The sequence below is a fragment of the Macaca nemestrina genome, chromosome 8 (genome assembly GCF_043159975.1).
Source record: "Macaca nemestrina isolate mMacNem1 chromosome 8, mMacNem.hap1, whole genome shotgun sequence".
Classification (NCBI taxonomy): domain Eukaryota; kingdom Metazoa; phylum Chordata; class Mammalia; order Primates; family Cercopithecidae; genus Macaca; species Macaca nemestrina.
The window spans coordinates 79,100,297-79,123,921 of NC_092132.1; the positions used below are offsets into that span (position 1 = coordinate 79,100,297).

Consider the following 23,625-nt stretch of genomic DNA (forward strand, 5'->3'; position numbering starts at 1 on the left):
CATTAGAAATGGAAAGCAAGCTCAGGTTATTTTGGCTACAGCCAAGAGTCATGAAAATAATTCACCCTTATGATACAAAAAGAAGGAACAGTAATGCATGCAGTGAAGAGAAGTTCTTGGGAAAAAGGAGTTCAGACTATACTAGTTTTTTTTTTTTTTTAAAGCCCACTTGTAAATGATTTATTCAGATGAGAGTCTCATTGAAACTGCTAGGAATTGGGTTTAGAAAAGCTTGCAGAATTTTAAAAATATTCTAAATTTAAATGACACTGCTATGCCACATAACATTGTGGGACATAATATAATCCCTCCACTGCTGAAAAAGTTTCTACCATATACATACATATATATTATCTTACTATACGTTTTGCAAAACTACAGGCTTAATTTTGGGTAAATCATGATGGGATTTTTTTCTCTAGGTAATAAATTCTAATAACCATATCCATATTAAATCAAATCCAATATTTGCTGAAATGCAATTTGATTTTATGAGCTCAAACTCTTTACATTTCAAGGTACCATGACAAACGCCATTCTTCTTAGGAGAACTATGGATAAATAAGCAAACATGTTCCGATGACATCACTGGTAAAACTATCCCACCAGATTAGAATGCCACTGATTTCAAAGCAATGAGGTAGCCACATGCATTCAGCTCAGAAGCACTGGATGATTTTATGAAGCTGCGATATGAATGGATAATACCTGGCACAAGCAAAGCAGAACTTCAGTTAAGTACATTGTTTTACTGCCACTCAAAATAGTCTTGAGAGCAAAACAAGTTATTGGTCTGCACTTTACCAGATTTTACCCTAAACATATGTTTGGGGATGATGTTTCAAGAGCAATAAAATTATCCTAAGTCTTTATGGCTTTGGGATAATCCTTTGTGCTGCCACATCATTTCCTGATAGAAAGTTAAAAAGGGTCATGAAATCATATCAGCCACAGTAGAATAAAACTGAAGTATGTAGTTTTCTATGAAGGAATGGTGGAAACATCAAGTGAAATTGGGCTTTTTGAAAAAGAATGTAACTAGATTGTGTCAGTAATGTGTCAGATACCTCAATGTCCTTGAAAGTGAAGTAAAATAAACATTATCCTGACAGAATCCTGCACCTATTTTTACATGTCGAACTCCTCCCTTGCCCACCATAATCTTCTCACCCTGGCTAATAAACAAACGAACAAACAAACAAAAACAAACCCTTAAGTCTCATGTATGGTTTATGCAAAAAACAACAACAACAAAAAAAACCCAAAAGCCCAAATGATGTGGGAATATCCTAAGAAGACTTATTTCTAAACATTCAATTTGAGTGAATAGTGAATTCTGCCTGGATGAACAGACCATCAGAGTCCATTTTGTGGCCTGTTTTTCTTGAAGGTAGTTTCTAAACTAAAGGGAACTTCCATGGCAGCTGTTCTGAAATAGCTGAAGGGTGAAACGAGTGGCATAATGTGTTTTCTGCAAAAGGGACTGCTTTTGGGATGTGTATAAATTTTTGTGCTTTCCTGTACTAGAGATTAATGTCTATCTTCCATTTAAAATGTTTTAGTTGTTAACCCACTATTGCCTTCATATTTGGGATTACATAGTTTGGGTTGGCTTCTCTTACACCTCCATGTTTCTAGGAAATTATTAGGTTTTCCTCCAAACAATATGGACCAATGCTGTCTTTCAGAACAGAAAAGCCAGTACCAGAGTGGGGGGCTATCCAATAGCAGAGGTTATCCTGAGTATCTTTAGATAATTGCACCATCTCCTTGGTCTTGTTTATATCCACTGAGGACCCAACAACCAGCTCAGCAAAGAAAGTTCTGTGCAAAGAGGCTTAGCCTAGTTTTGAATCCCACACCAACTACTTATTAGCTGTATGACTTGGACAAGTTAGTTAACTCTCTGAGCCTTAGTTTTCTCTTCTGTAAAATAGAGATGAGAACCTACCCTACAAGGTTGTTGTAAGCGCTGAATAAATAAAGTAATACACATAAAGCACTTTACACATGACTCACTTACATTAGGTTGGTCCTTCCTTCCTTCCTTCCTTCCTTCCTTCCTTCCTTCCTTCCTTCCTTCCTTCCTTCCTCCCTCCCTCCCTCCCTCACTTCCTTTCTTCCTTCTTTTCTTCATTTCTCCCTTCCTTCCTCCCTTCCTTCCTTCCTTCTTTTCTTCCTTCCTTCCTTCTTTCCTCCCTTCCCCTCTTCCCTCCCTCCTTTCTTTCAACAGTGAAGAGAGTCCTCTGCCATGCAGAATCACCTGGGGACTGTTTATGACAAACCGTATACAAGAGCACCGACCCCCAGGAAGAAAAGACAATAGTATTTGCAATCTCATTTTTCCAGAATTGGGCATCATTTCTATGACTTAATCCCTTCAGTGTGCTGTAATCACAGGCATCAATGACACTGTTCAGTGTATCTCCAAAAGGTCCAACTTCACACATGGCTACCTCATAAAGGAAGAATGAGTTAAAGATCTAAACTCTTTTTTATAAGCACGGCCCATCAAATCAAAAGCTGATCTTTTTCCTATAACCTTCCCCAGATGGAGCTGTATGTATGTGTTCCTTCAAATAGTTTCCTAAATGCTAGCTCTCATTTATCACAGGAAGTGCTATGTCTTGGGAATAGTGATGTTCTATGAAGCAGAACAAGGGACAGAGAATTACAAGCACTGTTCTCCTCTACCTGCTTGGGAGCTTGTCCTGCATTCCAGTTTGGTCTGATATGCACACAAAGGTAAACAACAGATTATTAATTCCATATTACAGTCATGTGTTTTTTAATGACAGGGATACCTTCTAAGAAATGCTTCCTTAGATACTAAGCAGACATTAAAAATAGCAAGATCATGTCTTTTGCAGGGACATGGATGGAGCAGGAGGCCATTATCCTTAGCAAACTAACACAGAAACAGAAAACCAAATACCACATGTTCTCACTTATCAGTGGGAGCTAAATGATGAGAACACACGAACACATAGACAGGAACAACACACACTGGGGCCTTTTGGAGGGTGGAGGGTGGGAGGAGGGAGAGGATCAGGAAAAACAAGTAATGAGTGCTAGGCTTAATACCTTGGTGATGAAATAATCTGTACAACAAACCCCCATGACACAAGTTTACCTACGTAACAAACCTGCACTTGTACCCCTGAACTTAAAAGTTTTTTTTAAAAAGAAAAGCATCCTTAGGTAATTTTGTTGTTATGTGAACATTATAGAACGTACTTACATGAGCCTCAGTGTGGGTTAGGCAAACACTTTCCGTAACGTGGAACTGTCCTGTACACAGAGACAGATGTCCACAAGGCTCTGTCAGAATGCATGCTCATTAACACCCATCAACAAGAAATGATTTTAGATTTAGGTTGCTTCTACCTCTTGGCTATTGAGAATAATGTTGCTTAAACAGGAGTGTGTAAATATCTGTGTGAGGTCTCGCTTTCAATTCCTTTGAGTATATTCTCAGAAGTGGAATTGCAGGATTTTATGGTAACTCTGTTAAATTTTTTGAGGAACCTCTATACAGTTTTCCATAGCAGCTGCTAAGGACCATTTTACATTCTCCCAGCAACGCATGAGTGTTCCAATTTTACCACATCCTCACTCCTAATTGTCTAATATTTGCAGGGTATTTTTTTAAAAATATAAATTCGTGCAAACAAAAAAGCAGGACTTGGCACAGATACTTGCCATGTTCACAGAAACATTAACAATAGCCAAGAGGTAGAAGCAACCCAAGTGTCCATCCATGGAGAAGTGGATAAACAAAATGTCATGCACACATATGTTGTCAAAAATCAATGGAATGCAATGGAACACTGTTCAGCCTTAAAAAGGAGAAAAATTCTGGCACATGCTACAACATGGATGAACCTTAAGGACCTTATGCTAAGTGAAATAAGCCAGATACAAAGGGACAAACATTATATGATTCCACTTATATGACATATCTAGATAGTTAAATTCATAGACAGAAACTAGGATGATGGTTACCAGGGGCCGCGGAAGGGTGAAATGGGGAGTTTTTGTTTAATGTGTATAGTGCTTCTGTTTTGCAAGATGGAAAAGTTCTAGCAATTGGTTGCACAATAATGTGAACATACTTAACACTTCTAAACTGGACACTTAGAATGTGTAATGGGAGTATACACATTATATACTCCCATTTTCTGTTATACTGTTTATACTAACATTTTTTCTGTTACCTGGCCTGCTTTTTCATTCCTGTTACCTTCTTGGCTCCTAAAGGCACACAAGCTTATTGCTCTTAACAGACACTATAGACACTTAGAATGTGTAATGGGAGTAGTTAAGATGGTAAATTTGTGTTCTGCATTCTTTACTAGAATTAAACATTTTTTAAAATTCAGGCAACATCACATTAAAATCTGGATTTGCAGGTTCTTTGGACAAAGCAGAAATGAACAACCCAGAACTTGCATGGAGAGCTAAGCAGTGTTGTGCCTTGGATTGGGAATGCTTCCTCCCTTCTGCCTGTCTTGGTCAGGGTCACAGTGCCCAACACTCCCTTTGCTGCCCCTGCTGCAAGGCTGGTTTCAGTTGCCACTTATCATTGTGCTTACACAGTTGCTATGCTCAGAGTAAAAAGGAAAGCAAGCAATGTCTTGTATTTATGCTTCTATTAACATTGTTCTGTTACCTGGCCTGCTTTTTCATTCATGTTACCTTCTTGGCTCCTAAAGGCACACAAGCTTACTGCTCTTAACAGAAGGTTCATTTTTAGCATGAAGGTGTCAAAGAAAAGAAAGCAAAATGCTCAACAGAGATTTGGCTTGATTTTTATGTTAAATGTGATGAGTGATTTTTTTAAAGCTAAAGTGTGTCTCATGGCAAGATTCTTGACAGTGAAAGCGTGAAACTGCCTTTAAAATTCATTTGAGTACAGATTAGTCCCCAGGATCTTAGCATAGGGGACATAACTGGGTGCAGATTGGTGGATATGTGCTTGTTTGGGTTTGGGGGTCAATGCCAGTAGCCCCCTTTACCTAAATGCATCTCACCCCACCTCTTTTATCTAATGAAACTAAACAAATGCTTTCCTGACATTCACTCTGGCACAAGTTTGGGTAGCCACATTTAGGGGGGATGGGGGCATTATTTTTTTAAGCTGCCCGAAAGTAGAAGAGTGAGCTTATTTTAATCAGTGAGCAGTGCCTTTGAGTCTCTAAGTTTCCCAGGGCCTCCATGGCATACCAGCATCAACCCTTCCCCAAATGATCATTCTCTACATCATCCATGACTCTGATCCACTAATGCTTACCTGTCTTGTGTTCCATTCCTTAAGGCTCAGTCAAGCGATAGCAATCAAGCTGAGAAGATGCATCGCAATGAAGACATTAATGGATAATGACGGCCTCATGTATGCCGCTGCCAGATAATACTTTACCTAGAAATATTCATGCCTTATCCTGAGGGATGACAGATGCCAGGCCATTGAGGAGATGTTGGGGGCCTTAAGGAAATTTATGCCCAGGCCCCCAGAGCTGGGCTGCCATTTCCTCAATCTCTGAGTGCTGCAGGGAGTGCTGCAGGGACTGCCAGTCAGAAATTCAACCTGACACAGGATCTGGTTACCAATGCACGTTAAATGCCTGTCTTTCTGGGTCAATTTAAAGAAACCCTTGCCTATGTATCATGAAATGCCTTTGCCTCAAAGGAATGTGGACAGGAGGGATACAGCTAGACTTAAGGCTGCTGAGTGGGCAACCACCCAGTATCCATCTCGTACCTGCTAGGCTGGGTCAGAGAACCAAAGCCAGATGCTGGAAACAGGTGTAAGTAGGAATGCTGAGACCATGTTTAGAATGTTTATTCAGAAAGACCAAGCCCAAGCATTGGCCTGCTCCCCTACTTAGCATTCCTGAACCTCAGGCTCTTGGATAGTTTAGGTGTTACAGACTCCTAACTGGGAAGGAGAGTACAGCCAAGAACCCAGGCCAGTCACCCATGGTGAGAAGTAACTGAGGCACTATCTCTGACTTACAGCCAAGGGTCAAAGCCTTAGAAACTCTGTTACGCAGCTCTGCCATCATGGGTGTCTCTTTCACAGGAATGCAGACGTTTCTGCTTGGGACAGGGCAATCAAGGTATGTTAAGAATGAAATGTAGAGCTGTGAAAATACAGCACAGCTAGAGGAAGCAGAAAATAGGAACCCCTAAAAAGAGCTCTGGAAGGAAAACACTCGCTAAAATGCATCTTTTGGCCAGGCATGATGGTGCGTGCCTGTAATCCCAGTGCTTTGGCAAGTTGAGGCAGGAGGATTGCTTGAGGTCAGGAGTTTGAGGCCAGCCTGGGCAATATGGCACGACCCTACCCCTACAAAAAACTTTAAAAAAAATTGCTGGGTGTGGTGGCACGTGCCTGTAGTCCTAGCTACTCAGGAGGCTGGGTGGGAGAATCATTTGAACTCAGGAGTTCAAGGTTGCAATGAGCTATGATCACAACACTGCATTCTAGCCTGGATGTCAGAGAGAGATCCTTTTTCTAAAAAAAAAAAAGCATTTTTTCTTGGGGGGATTCACAGCCATACACACTGGGTGATAAAGGGGGTGTGTGGAGTGAACTGACTGGGGGGCTTTGTTGCCATCAGCTGCCTCCTTCTTGCTAAGAGAAAATCGGAAATGAGAATAATTTCCTGAGGCCCATCCAACAAGCAGGAATTAAACTCACTGCTTCCTGACCTGGAGAAGGATGCTGTGGTGTGTACTGTTTGGTTTGTGTCAGGTGTGTTGTCCAGGAATTGATGGGATCAGGGTGGAGAGGACAGGTTATGGAAGTTGATATCACAGCCTGGCAAAACTTGCAGCCAGCATTCTCAGATATGGAGCTGACAGTTGTGTGTCATGTAGAGAGTGTGTATGTATTCTTGTTCTTCCTGAAAAGAGAACTGGATTGCAAAGAATTAGATCATTAATTCTTTACAGACAGGGGTTTCTTACATTTCATTAGGCAAACAGACCCAACAAGTTGCCCTTAAGAATCATAGGAGGTCGACAGTATTATTATCAGTTACAGAAAAGCTCAGACTCAGGAAGTTTGAGGACCTTGCTCAAAGTAACTCTAGGATAAAGTGCCGAGATTTGTTCATAGTGACCAGAAGTCCAAAGGGAAAGAGGGCAGCTGGTGCTGCTGCACACCTAAGACTCGGGACAGGGTCAGCCTCTCCACCGAAGGCAGAGAGAGAGGCAGGTTGGTTGACACCACGGGATGCAACTGAAGGATCGGCTTGCCCTCATTTGCAGTGGACAGCCACATCCCTGCCAGCAGTGGAGGCCTAGAAACGACCCACCTCTGCTTGTGAGGCTGTGCCGATCTAGCCTGAGTGGTGAGTCAAAGCAGAAGAGCCCCTGGTCATGCTGAATTTTGCCTCAGTCCCATTAACCGAAGTGAAGTGGGGATTCATCCACTTTTCTTGAAGATGCTGCCTGGCTTCCATTACACTGCATGCCCCACTTGGTGGAGGATGAGAGATCGAAAGGCAACAAGCTACTCTGTGATCCTAAGCGAGTCACGCCTCCTTTAGAATCCTCATTTTCCTCCACTATAAAATGAGGAAGTTAAACAGTTCCTACTGTAGTGGGCTGTTGTGAGGTTTAAATGAGAGAATCCTTATGAAAGACTTTGTAGATGATAAAGCAATGGACACACATTAGTTACAGTCAATGCCACGTGCCATCGTTTTTTGAGATGCATTAACACCTTGGTGGACTAACTCTTCACTTCGTGGGCTGTAGTGGGAGAAAAAGTGTACCATGGAAATCACTGAGATACACATATAAAGACAGAAAAAAACCCACAGGATGTACAATACTAACAAAGGTCTTAGGTTAAATCAGAATAATAAACAATTTGAAAACACAGGAAGCTTAGCTCAGCTAGCTATGTCATAACAGCTCCCCCAGAGAGTTCTCCCAGAGCTCGTGTTCATGGAATTGTAGAGTTGTAGGCACAGGTTGCCAGGGGAAATGAATGAATTCATTACCCTACTCACACACAATTTACATTGTATTTTCCTCTTTAAAATGGATACATCCATTTTAGCTTCCTATTAAAGTGACATTTACTTAGGATGCCATTTGATCCTGAGAAATGTAGTCTACAATTTTATTATTGACTTTTTTTTTGTCCTTCTGGTAAATCCCCCAAATTGACAGTTAATAAGAGATATAGTGACAGATATTGGGGGCCTTGAGGAGATTGAGGAGATGGCAGCCCAGCTGTAGGGGCCTGGATGTAAATTTCCTCAAAGCCCCCAATATCTGGCACTTTCTCAGCAGGAAAAAAAAAGCCCAGAAAAACAATATTGCAGTTGTAGGGTGCAAATGAAAAAGCATTAATAATGTTAATGTAATGGTCTCATTCAAACTTACTTGTTAAAAAAAACTTACCCTCTCCTACGATTTTTTTTTCTGGGTAAGAATGTCTGCATCTCACTACCATAGCTTCTTATAATTTCCAGGATTATTTGGCTCCAGACAATGTTTTGGAGTAAACATAGGCCCGTCCTGAGGACTGATCAGTTTTTCTCTATTTTTATCAGGTTGAAATTCCAGCACAGTCAGGGCACCTGGCATATCAGCAATTTGTAAGCTTGAATCTCCTAATTTGTAAAACACGTAGCAATTGCTCTCAGTAGGGATCTCTGTTTGAAAATAATTTGACACCCTGAATCCTTCAATTAAATTTAGAGAACAGAGTTAAATTTTCATTCACTTCCGTTTGTTTTGGAAAATTAAATAGATCATTTCAAAGAACCCAAGACCTATAGTCACACTCATGGGAAATCATGTTCTTAGTCTCTAGTTTTTTTTTAATGCTTTGTAATATCTTGTGAAATTAATCTTCCTCAGAAAAGCAGCTTCCTGGCCCTCTAGCCTCCTGCATCTCTCACCTCTCAGTCTCTAGTGGCAGCTGGAGTGGATGTTTGCACTTGAAATCAGAATGCATAGCTTGGTCTCAAAAATCATTTGCATAAAAATGCTTTTATCTTTTTGCAGGTTACACTCAGTAGAGATGCGGGGCTCACAAAGGTTGTTCCTCCTTGGAACTTTGGCCCATTGTCCATCCTGGCTTAGGAAAATATGAATATTTTCAAGGGCACTGAACCTTGAGTGATGAGAAAGCCTCAGGTCTGGGGACACATGTATTGGTTTCTGAGAGCCTGGGGAATAAACCCTGGACTTCAACAGAGAAAACACTTATCTTGGGATCAATTCTTCAAGAAAATAAATAAACAATGCTAAATATGAATGTACCTAAACAGTTTCCAAATACATGAGGCAAAAACTGATACAGTAAAATAGAAAAATTCAAAATTCTAGTCAAAGATCTCAAAATTTCTCTCTCAGAAACTGACAAAACAGGTAAACTGAAAATCAATATGGGTATAGTAGACTTAAACAACACTATCAATCAACTGCCTTAATTGACAAGTACAGAACACCATACCCAACAACAGAAACACTTGTGTTTTCAAATGCATGTGGAATATTCACTAAGGTTGATCACATTCTGAGACATAAAACAAATCTTAATAAACTTAAAAGGATTGGAAACATATAAAGTATATTCTAGTCTCTCTCCATAACAGAATTAAACTGCAAGTCAAAAAGAAAGATATCTGAAAATCTTCAAATATCTGGAAATGAAATGCCACTCATCTAAATAACCCAAGGGTCAAAGAAGAAACTACAAAGTAAACTAGAAAATGTTTCAAATTAAATAAAAATGAAAATACAACATATCAAAATTTGTGGGATGCAGCAAAAGCAGTGATGAGAAGTAACTTTATAGCACTGAAAGCTTATATCAGAAAGCAAGAAAAATCTCATATTAATAATCAGAGCTTTAACCCTAATAAACAGAAAGAGAAGAGAAAAATTAAACCCAAAGCACAAGGAAGAAAATCATTAAGAGCAGAAATGAATAGAATAGAAAAACTGATTAAAAAAAAATGGAGAAAACCAATAAAGCCAAAAGCTGGGTTATTTTCAAAGATAAATAATCAAAGCATTGTGGAAATTATATCGAAGTTGGAGACTACATTGACTTATTTGGAGGCTTCTATTAAAGCTATTATAATCAAGACAGTGTGGTATAGGGGAAGGGACAAACTTACATATCATACATACAAATCAATGGTACAAAATACAAAGTCCAGAAATAGACTCACACATATATGGTCAATTGAATTTCTACAAAAGTATTAAGGTAATTCACTGAGGAAAAGGATAGCCTGTTAACAAATAGTGCTGAAACAAATGAATATCTATATCAAAAAACAAATAACAAACTTTGCTTACCTCATCTACACAAAAATTAACGAAATGATCTTAGACCTGATTTAAGAGCTAAAACTATAAAAATTCTAGAAGAAAACATTGGAGAAAATCTTTGTAATTTTGAGTTAAGGAAAGTTTTCTTAAATGGGACATAAAAAACACAAACCATAAAGAAAAAAATAAGTTGGGTTTCATCAAAACTAAAAATGTTTGCTCCTCAAAATATTCTAAGAAATGAATAACAAGCAGCGTGATTGAAATGGTAATAAAAAAAAATTGCCAAAAAAAAAGAGTCTAGGACCAGATGCATTCACAACTGAATTCTATCAGACATTCAAAGAAGAATTGGTACCAATCCTATTGACACTATTCCAAAGGAGAGAGGAAAAAGGAATCCTCTTTAAATCATTTATGAAGCCAGTATTACCCCAATACCCAAAACAGGGAAGGACATTACAAAAAAAAGAAAACTACAGACCAATATCCCTGATGAACATAGATGCAAAAATCCTCAATGAAATACTAGCAAACCAAATCCAATAGCATTTTAAAAATTCAGTCCACCATGATCAAATGGGTTTCATCCCAGGAAAGCAGGGATGGTTTAATGTACATAAGCCAATAAATGTGATATGCCACATAAACAGAATTAAAAACAAAAATCACATGATCATCTCAATAGATGCAGAAAAAGCATTTGACAAAATCCAGCATCTCTTTATGATTAAAAACCTCAGCAAAATTGGCATAGAAGGGACATACCTTAAGGTAATAAAAAACCATTTACAACAAAGCCATAGCCAACAAAATACTGAACAGGGAGAAGTTGAAAGCATTCCCCCTGAGAACAAGAACAAGACAAGGATGTCCACTTTCACCATTTCTATTCAACATAGTACTGGAAATTCTAGCCAGAGCAATCAGACAAGAGAAGGAATAAAGGCATCCAAATTGGTAAAGACGAAGTCAAACTGTTGCTGTTTGCTGACGACAGGATCGTATACCTACAAAATCCTAATGACTCATCCAAAAAGCTTCTAGAACTGGTAAATGAATTTAGCAAAGTTTCAGGATACAAAATTAACGTACACAAATCAGTAGCTTTGTTATATACCAGCAGCAACCAAGCTGTTCTTGATCAAATTAAGAACTCAACCCCTTTCACAATACTTGAAAACAAACAAACAAACAAACAAAAAAAACCCTTAGGAATATATCTAACCAAGAACCTCTACAAGGAAAACTACAAAACACTGTGGAAAGAAATCATAGACGATACAAACAAATGGAAACACAATCCATGCTCATGGATGGGTAGAATCAGTGATCATACTGCCAAAAAAAATTTAAAAATTCAATGCACTTCCCATCAAAATACCACCATCATTCTTCACAGAACTAGAAAAAAGAGTCCAAAAATTCATATAGAACCAAAAAAGAGCCCTCATAAGCCAAAGAAAGACTAAGCAAAAAGAACAAATCAGTAGGCATCACATTACCCAACTTCAAACTATCCTAGAAGGTCATAATTACCAAAACAGCATGGCACTGGTATAAAAATAGGCACATAGACCAGTGGAACAGAATGGAGAACCCAGAAACAAAGCCAAATACTTACAGCCAACTGATCTTTGACAAAACAAACAAAAACGTAAAGTGGGGAAAGGACACCCTATTCAACAAATGTTGCTGGGATAATTGGCAAGCCACATGTAGTAGAATGAAACTTGATCCTCATATTGCACCTTATACAAAAATCAACTCAAGATGGATCTTAAATCCATCTTAAATCTAAGACCTGAAACCATAAAAATTCTAGATAATAGCATGAGAAAAACCCTTCTAGACGTTGGCTTAGGAAAAGACTTCATGACCAAGAACCCAAAATCAAATATAACAAAAACAAAGACAAATAGATGGGACTTAATTAAACTAAAAAGCTTCTGCACAGCAAAAGAAATATCAGCAGAATTAACAGACAGCCCACAGAGTGGAAGAAAATCTGCACAATCTATACATCCAACAAAGGACTAATATCCAGAATCTACAAGGAACTCAAACAAATCAGCAAGAAAAAAAAAACAAACAGTCCTATCAAAAAGTGGGCAAAGGACATGAACAGACAATTCTGAAAAGAAGATATACAAATGGCCAGCAAGCATATGGAAAAATGCTCAATCTCACTAATTGTCAGGGAAATGCAAATCAAAACCACAATGCGATACCACCTCACTCCTGCAAGAATGGCCATAATCAAAACATTAAAAAAAATAATAATAAATGTTGGTGGGGATGAGGTGAAAAGGGAACAATTTACACTGTTGGTGGGAATGTAAACTAATACAACCACTATGGTAAACAGTTTGGAGATTCCTTAAAGAACTGAAAGTAGATCTACCATTTGATCCAGCAATATCACTACTGGGTATCTACCCAGAGGAAAATAAGTCATTAAACGAAAAAGATACTTGCACATGCATCATATGCATGTTTATAGGAGCACAATTCACAATTGCAAAAATATGAAACCAGCCCCAATGCCCATCAGTCAATGAGTCAATGAGTGGCTAGAGAAAATGTGATACACACACACACACACACACACACACACACACACACACACACATATCATGGAATACTACTCAACCATAAAAAGGAATGAAGTAATGGCATTCGCAGAAACCTGGATGGAATTGGAGACCATTATTCTAAGTGAAGTAACTCAGGAATGGAAAACCAAACATCATATGTTCTCACTTATATGTGGGAGCTAAGCTATAAGGATGCAAATGCATAAGAATAATACATGGGACTTTGGGGACTTGGGAGAAAGAGTAGGGGTTGGGGAGGGATAGAAGACTACACATTGGCTACAGTGTACACTGCTTGGGTGCACCAAAATCTCAGAAATCACCACTAAAAAACTTATTCATGTAATCAAACAACACCTGCTCTCCCAAAACATATTGAAATAAAAAAAACACTAAAAATTAAAAGAAATGAAAGGGAAAGCCACAGACTGGGAGAAATTATTTCCTATTAAAATAAGGAAATTTTATCAAGAACACATAAAGAACTTCTCTCTAAGAAGATAAACAACTGAATAAAAAGTTGGGCAAAAGATATGTACAGTTACTTCACCAAAGAATATATAAAGATGACCAATAAGCACAAGAAAAGGTGCTAACCATTAGTCTTTGTCAAAATGCAAATTAAAACCATAAAGAGATACCATGCATAATCATCCACCCAGAATAGCTGAAATATGAAAGATTGACACAATACCATGCACTGGTAGAACATAGAGTAGGTAGAACTCTCTTACCTTGCTGGTGGAAACAGAAAAAATTGAATAACCACTACGGAAAACTGTTTGACAGTTTCTTATGAAGTTAACCACAAATTTACCATACAATCCAGCAATTCCACTCCTTCATTTACTCAAGAGAAATGAAAACATGTATTCACACAAAGACCTATATGTGAGTGTTCACAGCAGCTTTATTTATTATAGTCAAAGCTGCTAAGAACACAAACATCCATCAAGTGATGTATAGATAAGTAACTAGTGACATACCCACACAATAGAATACCACTTGGGAATAAAAAGAACTGAGATACTATACATGCCACAAAATAAACAAATCTCAGAAGCGTTATGCTAAGTGAAAAAAAAAGCTAGTTATAAAAGCATACAATACTGTATGTTTTCATTCACAGGACCATTTGGAACTGGCAGAACTATAATGACAATTAAACGCATCGGTGGTTGCCAGAGGCAAGGATGCAGGGAAGGGATATAATGGTAAAGACACATGAGGGAACTTTCTGGGGTGATGAAAACATTCTACATCTTAACTGTGGTGGTAGTTATACAATGCTACATATTTGTCCAAACTCACTGAACTGTATACTTAAAAGGTAAATTTTAGTGTATGTATATCTCAATAAAGTTGATTTTAAAAATCACATCTTTCATTTCTTTTTTTTTTTTTTTTACATCTTTCATTTCTTCATCCATTGAATGTTCTGTGTCTGCCTCTGCTGTGTACATCCTGTCTTTGCTATACTGAGCAGTGAGGTCTGTAAGTACCTTTAGGTGACTTCAGAGTGGAGTCATCATGGATGTGGAGTTCATGCAATCTGAAGGAGGTAATAGCAGCTGTGTAAACACTCAGCTAAATGAGTGTCTAGGGAGAAATCTGGAAAATGGTTTGGGAAATTGGGATTTATGTAAGAGCTTCAAGTCAAGAAATGCACTTTGAGAAATGCAATGGACTCTCTATCTCACTGAGAATCTGTTGTAATTATTGTCACTCATAATGACTTGTGTCAGGCCTAAGTCCATAACCCTCCCAATGAAAATACCCGAAACCAATTATAAAATTCCTAGTACTAGATTTTACACTGCCCCATGTGAAAATAAATGAATCTATTCATTGAGTAGTCTCTTTATTTTCCTGATGAGAAAACTGAGGCTCAAAGAACTTAAATGCCCAGAGTCAGACACTGAAGCAGCTCCAGGACCAGATCTGAAGTCCTTTCTTCTAACTTCTGGATCCTTCCACAGTCTTGAGCTTTGGCAAAATTTCTACCCAATTTGTTTGTCTATTTTTCAGGCTTGAAGAATAGAATGTGAAAAGTGGATATTTTTGAAACAACAAATCGCTATGATATAGTAAAGCTTTTAGGGCCTCTTATCACAGCAACTTTGTGTTCTGGTGAAATACTGAGCTGTGGTTCTATATAGAGGCAGAAATTGCAAAGATTTCAATGCCAAAGTCCCCATCTCCAAAGCAATTGGCTCTGGCTGGAGTGTTTGTGTCTGTGTGTGTGTGTGTGTGTGTGTGTGTGTGTGTGTGTGTGTGCGCGCGCGCGCGCTCATGGTGGGGAGATCCTCTTACCTTGAGGCAGCTGCTGTGTCCAGCTCAAGTATCAGCCAGAGCAGCTGCTGAGTTAATCCACCAAATAAAGACACATTTCTCTGGAAATGCCTGTTCCCTGCTTAGCTCCCATTAAATGGTTTGGGCAGATTCTTCCCGGTGAGGCCACTAAGCTGCACTGGAAAGGGAGGAAGGAGAACTGGGAGGGGGCTTTCATTGCTGCTGCTCCCACCTCTATAACAATTTAATTCCCACACATAGCCCCAGTAAAATGCCCAACTGTCCATGGGGAGTGGGTGGGGGGTGGAAGCAGACTGGAAAAGCAATGGCCATAAGAAGGCATGCCCGAGAGAAACGGCCTCACAGAGACTGCTTCCAAGGCAGCCAACCCGTCTCACAGCATCCTTCTCCCACCTTATTCATGCCTTGTTTTCTGAGGTTGACTAGGGCACGGTGTAATTCTTTCAAAATAAATTTTAAAATTAACATATGAAGTAAATCAAAGTTTACTTCTACCAAACTCTCTTTGCATTGACTGAGAATACAGCGGGCCTGGCTGAGAAGGGCAGAAACTGAGAGGATGACTCTGCAGGTAAAGATCAGTTCATGAGTGAGGGCTTTGCACAGTTTTCTGGGAGGACTGGGGTGTGCGGAGGTTCCAAGTGCATCCTGTAGAAGCCCGAGGAAACTGGGGCCTTCGATGAGTTCAAATTCACCACAAGACTGAATCCAAACCTTGCTTTTTCTTAGAGAATGCCCAAGGGGGAGCTACAACACTCTTCTGATCTAACAAGAAGTAGTGGTCCTGTCCATCACTGGTAGAGGAAGTTGATGTTTGTTTTTTGCCATGAAAGGTTTTTTGCCTGTGTACTTGGGTGAAGAGAGAAGGTACATGATAAAGTAGAAATTGTTCAGCACCAGAAACCACAGGCAGTAAAATCAAGGGCATGTTTCACTATGTACATGGATATGAGGAAAGCACCAAGAAAGAGAGCATTTGCTTCTAAAGGGTTTGCAGTTCAGCCGTTGTGGACTGAATATAGTTTACAGGTCAGCAAGTGAGCCTGAGATGCTTCTGAGTTTTAAAGGCAACATTACTCTGACATGGGACCACCTGGTAAAGAGAGATAAGACCACCACTGAATCAAGGAGAACTCTTACCACATCCTAAATGTTCAAGGTAAGCCTAGTGATGAAAAGTGAAATTCCAACACTCTAACCTTGAACTGGACAAATATGAATCAGGTAAACTGGGTTCTGAAGTGGTGAAGCTGAATCAGGCCTGCAAAAATTCTCAGAGGCCGGGAATTTGCTGCTATAGCAAGGTCTCTATCAACCTGCCCATATCCCATTTCTGGGATCAAAGAGTAGTACTCCATCATGAATAGGTGTCCTTCTCTATGTGAAAGGCCCTTCCTCAAACACCAAGAACTATACAGCAAGGTTCTTTGAAATACTGGATGTCAACACCCTCCCCGCACCTGCTCCACCTGACCCACCCTCCTTTCCCCAGGCAGGCATGTGGATGTCAGCATACATGACATGAGCTCAGTGGATGGCAGCCTTGAAGCATGACACTCCCTCTGCAGCCTCAGAGAAGCAATACAAGACATATATGTAGTGACAAAGCCCCAAACCCGAATTCTTGGAATGTAAACAGAACCCTTCAGACAATTATTCAGATCCACAATTAGGTCCTGGTTCCAATAAAGCATGGAGTTTTCTCTCTCACCATATGCCCCCCTGAGTCCATGGCCAATACATCCTCCCACTCCTCTTTACCAAAGATAATGTCTGGAAGAGTTGGGCAGCTGTAAGGACACTCGGGACACTCTAGGGTGCACAGGTTTCCAGCTGACATTGCGGGCAGGTCCTGCTCACACACAGTTGCAGACACGGCAGAGACCAATGGAGACACCACCGCCATTGCTAAGCACATGGCTAATGAGGCAGAAAGTCTATGATGGGAGCTTCCAGAAGAGTCAGCGTCAACCCAGGGAAAAGTCAGTGAGCCAGAAATAGCCGAGGCCTTTGAGCACCACTGACCCTGAACTGCCTGTGAGTTACAGGCACAGGGAGCTGGGTCTCAGGCCTAGCAGGGTCATTTACACAAAAGTACATGGAAGTTGGGCTCTTTAAATATTATTAATTAAGGCCGGGCGCGGTGGCTCAAGCCTGTAATCCCAGCACTTTGGGAGGCCGAGACGGGCGGATCACGAGGTCAGGAGATCGAGACCATCCTGGCTAACACGGTGAAACCCCGTCTCTACTAAAAAATACAAAAAACTAGCCGGGCGAGGTGGCGGACGCCTGTAGTCCCAGCTACTCGGGAGGCTGAGGCAGGAGAATGGCGTAAACCCGGGAGGCGGAGCTTGCAGTGAGCTGAGATCCGGCCACTGCACTCCAGCCTGGGTGACAGAGCGAGACTCCGTCTCAAAAAAAAAAAAGAAAAAAAAAATATTATTAATTAAACTGAGAACTTTCAAAAGGGTATTAAAGGATTAGGATGTCAGTCCTCAAGCAAATCTCATAACAGCAATCAAGCAAAGGCTTGGCTATGAGAAGGGTGACTAGAAAATAATATACACAGACTGCTTGATGACTTTATGGCTTAGTTCTTTGGTTCTAATTCCTGATGGCTGGTAAGTGCACATTGATCCTCTGGCTGTTAATTCATTCAGGTCTCACGTGGTTGCAAGTCCCCAGATACTTCTTCATTCAGGGCATCTTTCTCTCAGGGACCTCCTCTCCCAGGAGAAATTCTGTAGAGTCTGAGGATTCAAAGAGAACCCACCTGCTCACCTGCATAGGAACTGCCTAGAACAGCATCCCACCAGGAGTCACTTGGCCACCTCCTGGGCATCTCTGGTGTAAGCAGATGAAATGCTTCTTCTTAATCTATGGAAACCTGCATTTTCCTGCAGAAGTCCTTTGCCGCTCCTTTCTCTACAAGCAGTAAGTCCTCACGGCATTATGGACATTTGAAACTGGTCTCCCTTAATGACCATTCTGGAGGGTTTGCTCCTCCTGGATTACTGAATAATTGCCCATGGAGTCACTGTTCTCGGTCAAGGTTCCCCTCCATGCAGGAATAGATAATGGAGCAATTCTCCTCAGGAAGAGGTCTTGAGGCAGTTGCATTGTGGGAGCTTGAGACCTCCAGTATAATCTGAGAACAATGTTATTTTGGGAGGACTGAGCCTCAAGATTTGGGGAGAAATTAATCTCTGGGCCTACAGAAGAGGAACATTATGGAAGAAACTATGTGAAATGTTAGTCAAGGGAAAAGAAAATATTTCCTACCCATTAAAGTAAAAATCAAGCACTGAATCTGACTCCAGATGTAGTGAAGTATAAGAAAAGCCAAAAGCGCTAGGCAGATTACTAACTCCTGTGAGAAAACAAGAAGAAAGCTTCACTGATATTATCACAAATAATTATTTTCAACATTATTTCAATGGACTTTTCGTTTTGGTTTGAGCCCTACTGCATGCTCTTCATGGGGTAGTGCACTGCTGTTTTCAGAAAACAGCCCCTCCGCACTCAGCTTCTACCACCATGTATAAGAATTGCCATACATTTTCTAGAAATAATCAGTCTACTGCATCTTTTACCTAAAAACTACCTCAAAAGATTTCTTCACACCAAACATTTATTGTTGTCACTTTTATCTGTGAAAATAAACATCCAACCCCAAACCATGTTACTTTTAATTTTCCAAAATCATTTCCTTTTATTACCTCCTGGAACTGAAGTCTACTTGAGCAGATACAAACAAAATAATAAGTCATTTTCTGATTTGTGAGAACATGTTGTTTGTGGTTCATAATCAATCACCTGATGACCCAGGAGCATGAAACTGGAGAGTGCTTTCAGGCAGCCTCTTGCCTGGGCAACATTCACACCTCACACATCATTTAAGAATGCTCATGAGTATGGAGTCACCATGAACATTCTTCCTTGTGAAGAAATTGTAAAAGAATTCTTCTGTGGACTCTTCGAGACATGCAAACATCTAACCAAGTGTTAGGGGGAAGACATGGACTTCAAACTCATTATATAAAGAAAGAGTCTCTTGAAAAAAATCTCTATGGAGGAGCACCTGTGCTTTTTCCATTTCCAGGAGCACATGCTTACAAAGCACAGGTTTAATCAAGCCAAGACTGTCTCTGTCTAGCTGTAGCAAGCACACTCCAAGAATCCATGAATCAGAGGTTATTCTCCAGAACAGACTTAAAACTCAATTCAAGTGTGCTCCTTGGGGGTTGCTGGGAATGACACAAAAGCAGGGGATTAGTCTTTGGAAGCCCAAGGAGGACACAGGGAAGGCTGAGCAAAGGCAAGTAGCCATTGGTAAGGAGGACTAGGGAGGGACACAGCCAGTCACTGCAGATGAAGCAGCGCTCAGCAGCATGCCTAAGGGCCAGGCTCACTTGCGCCCTTCCCCTGGGAAGCCAGGTGTGAGGTCACCACGCACCAGCAGAGTGAACTCAAATTTGTTTTGTTTTATGTTTTCTTTTATATAGAGCTCAAAACAAGCCAACATTTGGGGGATGAGTCATTTCTGTACTTTTCCCCTGGCTGAGGTTTCTCTCTGCCCCTTTGAAAGCCCTTTTTCTTCTTGCTGTGGCCTGTTCCAGTGGGACCCTAGGGGGCGCGGGAAAACATAGACACAAGTGCATCATCACTAACCTGAGAAGTAGCTGCAGGTGCACTAGTTTCCTTACCACTCACAGCTGCCCTCTCACTCGTTGCGGCTGCTGCCACTTCTGCCTTCTGCACATTCGAATCCTCAGAACCTGGAGGCCCTATTTGCCCCAGACCTTCGCTCCCTGGGGTGCAAGGTGGGTTGGTGGTGGCTTTCCGGGTTTGGCCTTTATACCAACTAGGGTAAAACAAGGGATCCGCAGTTTCCGCTGCTGCAGGGACTGGAGTTTCAGACTCTGTGGTCTGCTCAGAGCCAGTGGGCACAACCTCCCCCTTAATCAGAACAGATAAATTCAAAAGTAAAAAAAAAAAAAAAAAAGAAGAAGAAGAAAAAGCAGTCGATTTTAGTTCCCTTTGGGTTTGAACACTGCGCGCTCCCTGCATGCAGTGCCTTGGTGGCCGTTTTAGTTCATCCCACCCTCCAGAAGCGCTAAGGGCAGAATGGTGCCCACAGTGCCCCTCTGTCCAGCATCTGGATGTCTGCCCTCTTCTTTTCTGAGCTTGGCTTTCACTTGTTGGGAGCCCAGGCAGGCAGAAAGCAGAAACCTCAGTGAATGTTGCTTATAAAATATCAGATATGGGAAAAGGGTCAAACTATTGACTAGAATAATTTGTTGGCATTATATGTGAGTCCCCAAAGCCTCATTATAAAAAAACAAAAATTAATCTTATTGATCAAGTCCAACCCTCACTTAGTTACTACCTTTTTCAATTTTAGTACAACTGGAATGCTCAGAATTGAAAAATTCTAGACTATAAATGTCATTTTAGCCTGGTTTCCTGTGGAGACAGAGCATGGAAATACAATTCCATCTCTGAGATCCCCCTCTGGAGTTTCAATCCACTTCAAAAGCAGTAGTGGAAGCAGGACTCCTCCCTGATGAGTCTGCACTGCCTGCAAACTCAACAGGTTGTGATCCTGTCTGCTGAAGTGTCATTGGAGTCTGCACAAGGGCTTGAAAACTGGACAGTGACATATTAGCAACACGAGGTCAAACAATTAGATGCAGCATCTGGGGTAAGCTTATTTCCTAAGATATGTTTTAAACAATTCTGTCAACACACAATCTCATCAAATGACAAATCCATAGAAAACCAGGCTTCATTGTTTGCTCACTGAAGGAAAAATACATAAATTGTATTTCAGGGTGAGCAACAGGAACATAAATTAGTGTAGTTTCTCTATTTACCCCCTCAATTAGCTACAGAAAATTCAAAGTTCTGAAAGTATAATCACTTTTATTTCTTACCTTATGTGCTATTTATTTCTCATCCTATACCCCACATCTACATTCACTAAGTAGCAAAGAGCAGACCCAGTTCCCATGGTATCAGCTCTCAATGAATTAATACGACACACAGATATGGACACACACACACACACACACACACACACACACACACACACACACATGATTTCCAGACAAAGATTGCCTCAGATCTGAGGGCATTACTGGTGGGAAAGTTGTATTAAATTGAGTTTTGTTAACTAACAATAACAACGAAGAATCTGTTGAATCACCTAGAGGACTTTTCTCCCCGACATGGGGACTGTCCTGAAATCTTTTGTCTACCACATACAAATGTCTGGCATATAGTTATCTTTTTCTTAAGGCAGAATAGGGTAAATTATTTAGGCTATTCAGTAAGGAGACACATCAACGTGCCCTGCAGGAAGAGACTCAGGGGGGATTACCTGTGTCACAGGGGCATCCGCAGCAGGTGGCAGAGCTGGAGGTGGCTCTGGAGAGGAAACTGGAAGTGCCTCAGGGGCAGCCTGCAGCTCCACCTGAGAGAGCTCTGAAGCTTTTTCTGGGCTTTCATCTTCTCCTGGAAACTCTGCTTGAACAATTTCTACCTCTTCCACTTCTACTGCTTCTCCTCCCACTTCTCCTTCTCCTTCTCTTTCTCCTTCTCCGCCTTCTTCTTCTTCTTCATCTTCATCTTCTGGTAAAGTAAGGTATCTTGTAAATTGTTATAACTATCCCTGCAGCCATGGACACAGTTAATGGCCAGTGCTTATAGCCCCCATTACGGTCAAGGCTAGGGAAGTTCTCTCCCACAGACATTTGACAGTGGTCCAAGTATGCCGTGCCAGGACTTTGTGCTTCTAGTGGAATGTGGACTGGACAAATGTGAAGGAACCATCCCCATCCTCCTTGTTCTCCTCCCCAGTACAGAGTCTTCACCTCTGCTGTGCATCATGCCCCTCACCTTCCAGAGCCCGTCCACATTTTTATTACAGTCTGCCACATCTACAAGCTCCCAGAGGCCTGGGATTGCCACTTATTTATCTCTGTCACATTAAATGGAAGTGCAACTCTCTTCCCTATCTTAGAAAACATACAAAACCCTTTTGTCATTTTAGCTTTCTATCTCTGTTGTTCAGTGAATACTGACTTTTGCCATAATTAATGTCATGACTCTTTTATTTATTTATTTATTTATTTATTTATTTATTTATTATTTTTTGAGACAGAGTCTCGCTCTGTCGCCCAGGCTGGAGTGCAGTGGTGCGATCTCGGCTCACTGCAACCTCCACGTTCTGGGTTCAAGTGATTCTCCTGCCTCAGCCTCTGGAGTAGCTGGGATTACAGGCGTACACTACCACACCCGGCTAATTATTTTTGTATTTTTAGTAGAGATGGGGTTTCACCATGTTGGTCAGGCTGGTCTCGAACTCCTGGCCTCAAGTGATCCACGCGCCTTGGCCTCCCAAAGTGCTGGAATGCTGTGACTCTTTTCCTGACCCACTGATCTTAATATTCCCTCAGGCGACATTAAGGACAGACAATGTTAAGCAATTTTTTAAAAAGATATGTCCTGAAGATCTGCCTTTAAAATTTTGTCTGTGGATGTTGGTGCAGCCTCATAGCATTACCAGTGTTCTAGCTGAGGGGTGTGAACATCTAGATGGGCTAGCATGAGTCAAGGTGATCAAAGTTTTGGTCAGCTCCAAGATTATTTTTCACTTTTCAATTATTTAATCAGGATAAAATCTCAGAAATGGGATTTCTGGGCCAAAAGGTAGGAATGTGGTTATAGCTCATGGAGTATAACTGATCACACAGACCCAGGTTTATGTCCAGGTTGTGACTTATTTTATTTATTTGTTTATTAGACTGAGTCTTGCTCTGTCACCCAGTCTGGAGTGCAGTGGCACAATCTCGGCTCTCTGCAACCACTACCTTCCAGGTTCAAGCGATTCTCCCGCCTCAGCCTCCCGAGTAGCTGAGACTACAGGCGTTGGCCGTCACACCCAGCTAATTTTTGTATTTTTAGTAGAGGCGGGGTTTCACCATGTTGGCCAGGCTGTTCTCAAACTTCTGACCTCAGGTGATCCACCCACCTTGGCCTCCCAAAGTGCTGGGATTACAGGCGTGAGCCACTGCGCTCGGCTGTGACTTATTCTATGAGTTGTTACTGTTCTTATCCTCTCAAGTTTGATTAGGTTGATGTGCTGCAATATCTATCCCAGATGCCTCTTATGTATTGGTTTTATCTCATCTTTAACCTTGCTCCTGCCGACACTTAATATCATTTTGGCTAACGCTGTGTATAGCATTGAAGTTGAGATATCATCATTACATCAATTATGAAGCATTTGCTTATCCAGAGTCAAATACTCAACTTGACATTAAAATAGACACCAGGCTGGGCACGGTGGCTCATCCTGTAATCCCAGCACTTTGGGAGGCTGAGGCAGGTGGATCACCTGAGG

General features: G+C 40.9%; 1 protein-coding gene across 5 annotated transcripts in view; it reads right to left on the reverse strand.

Moving 5' to 3' along the window:
* LOC105482188 (tripartite motif containing 55) overlaps positions 1-23,625 on the reverse strand; it is a 50,973-nt gene that overhangs the window by 2,541 nt on the left and 24,807 nt on the right. Inside the window, exons 8-10 of one of the 5 annotated variants that reach the window (XM_011742190.2) lie at positions 21,601-21,851; positions 19,890-20,177; positions 18,501-18,588 (exon numbers count right to left, since the gene is read on the reverse strand). In XM_011742190.2, the coding sequence (XP_011740492.1) occupies positions 18,501-18,588; positions 19,890-20,177; positions 21,601-21,851 (627 nt within the window). The remainder of the gene's footprint in view (positions 1-18,500; positions 18,589-19,889; positions 20,178-21,600; positions 21,852-23,625) is intronic. The other 4 variants (XM_011742189.2, XM_011742191.2, XM_011742188.2 and 1 more) reach the window with 4 other exon arrangements.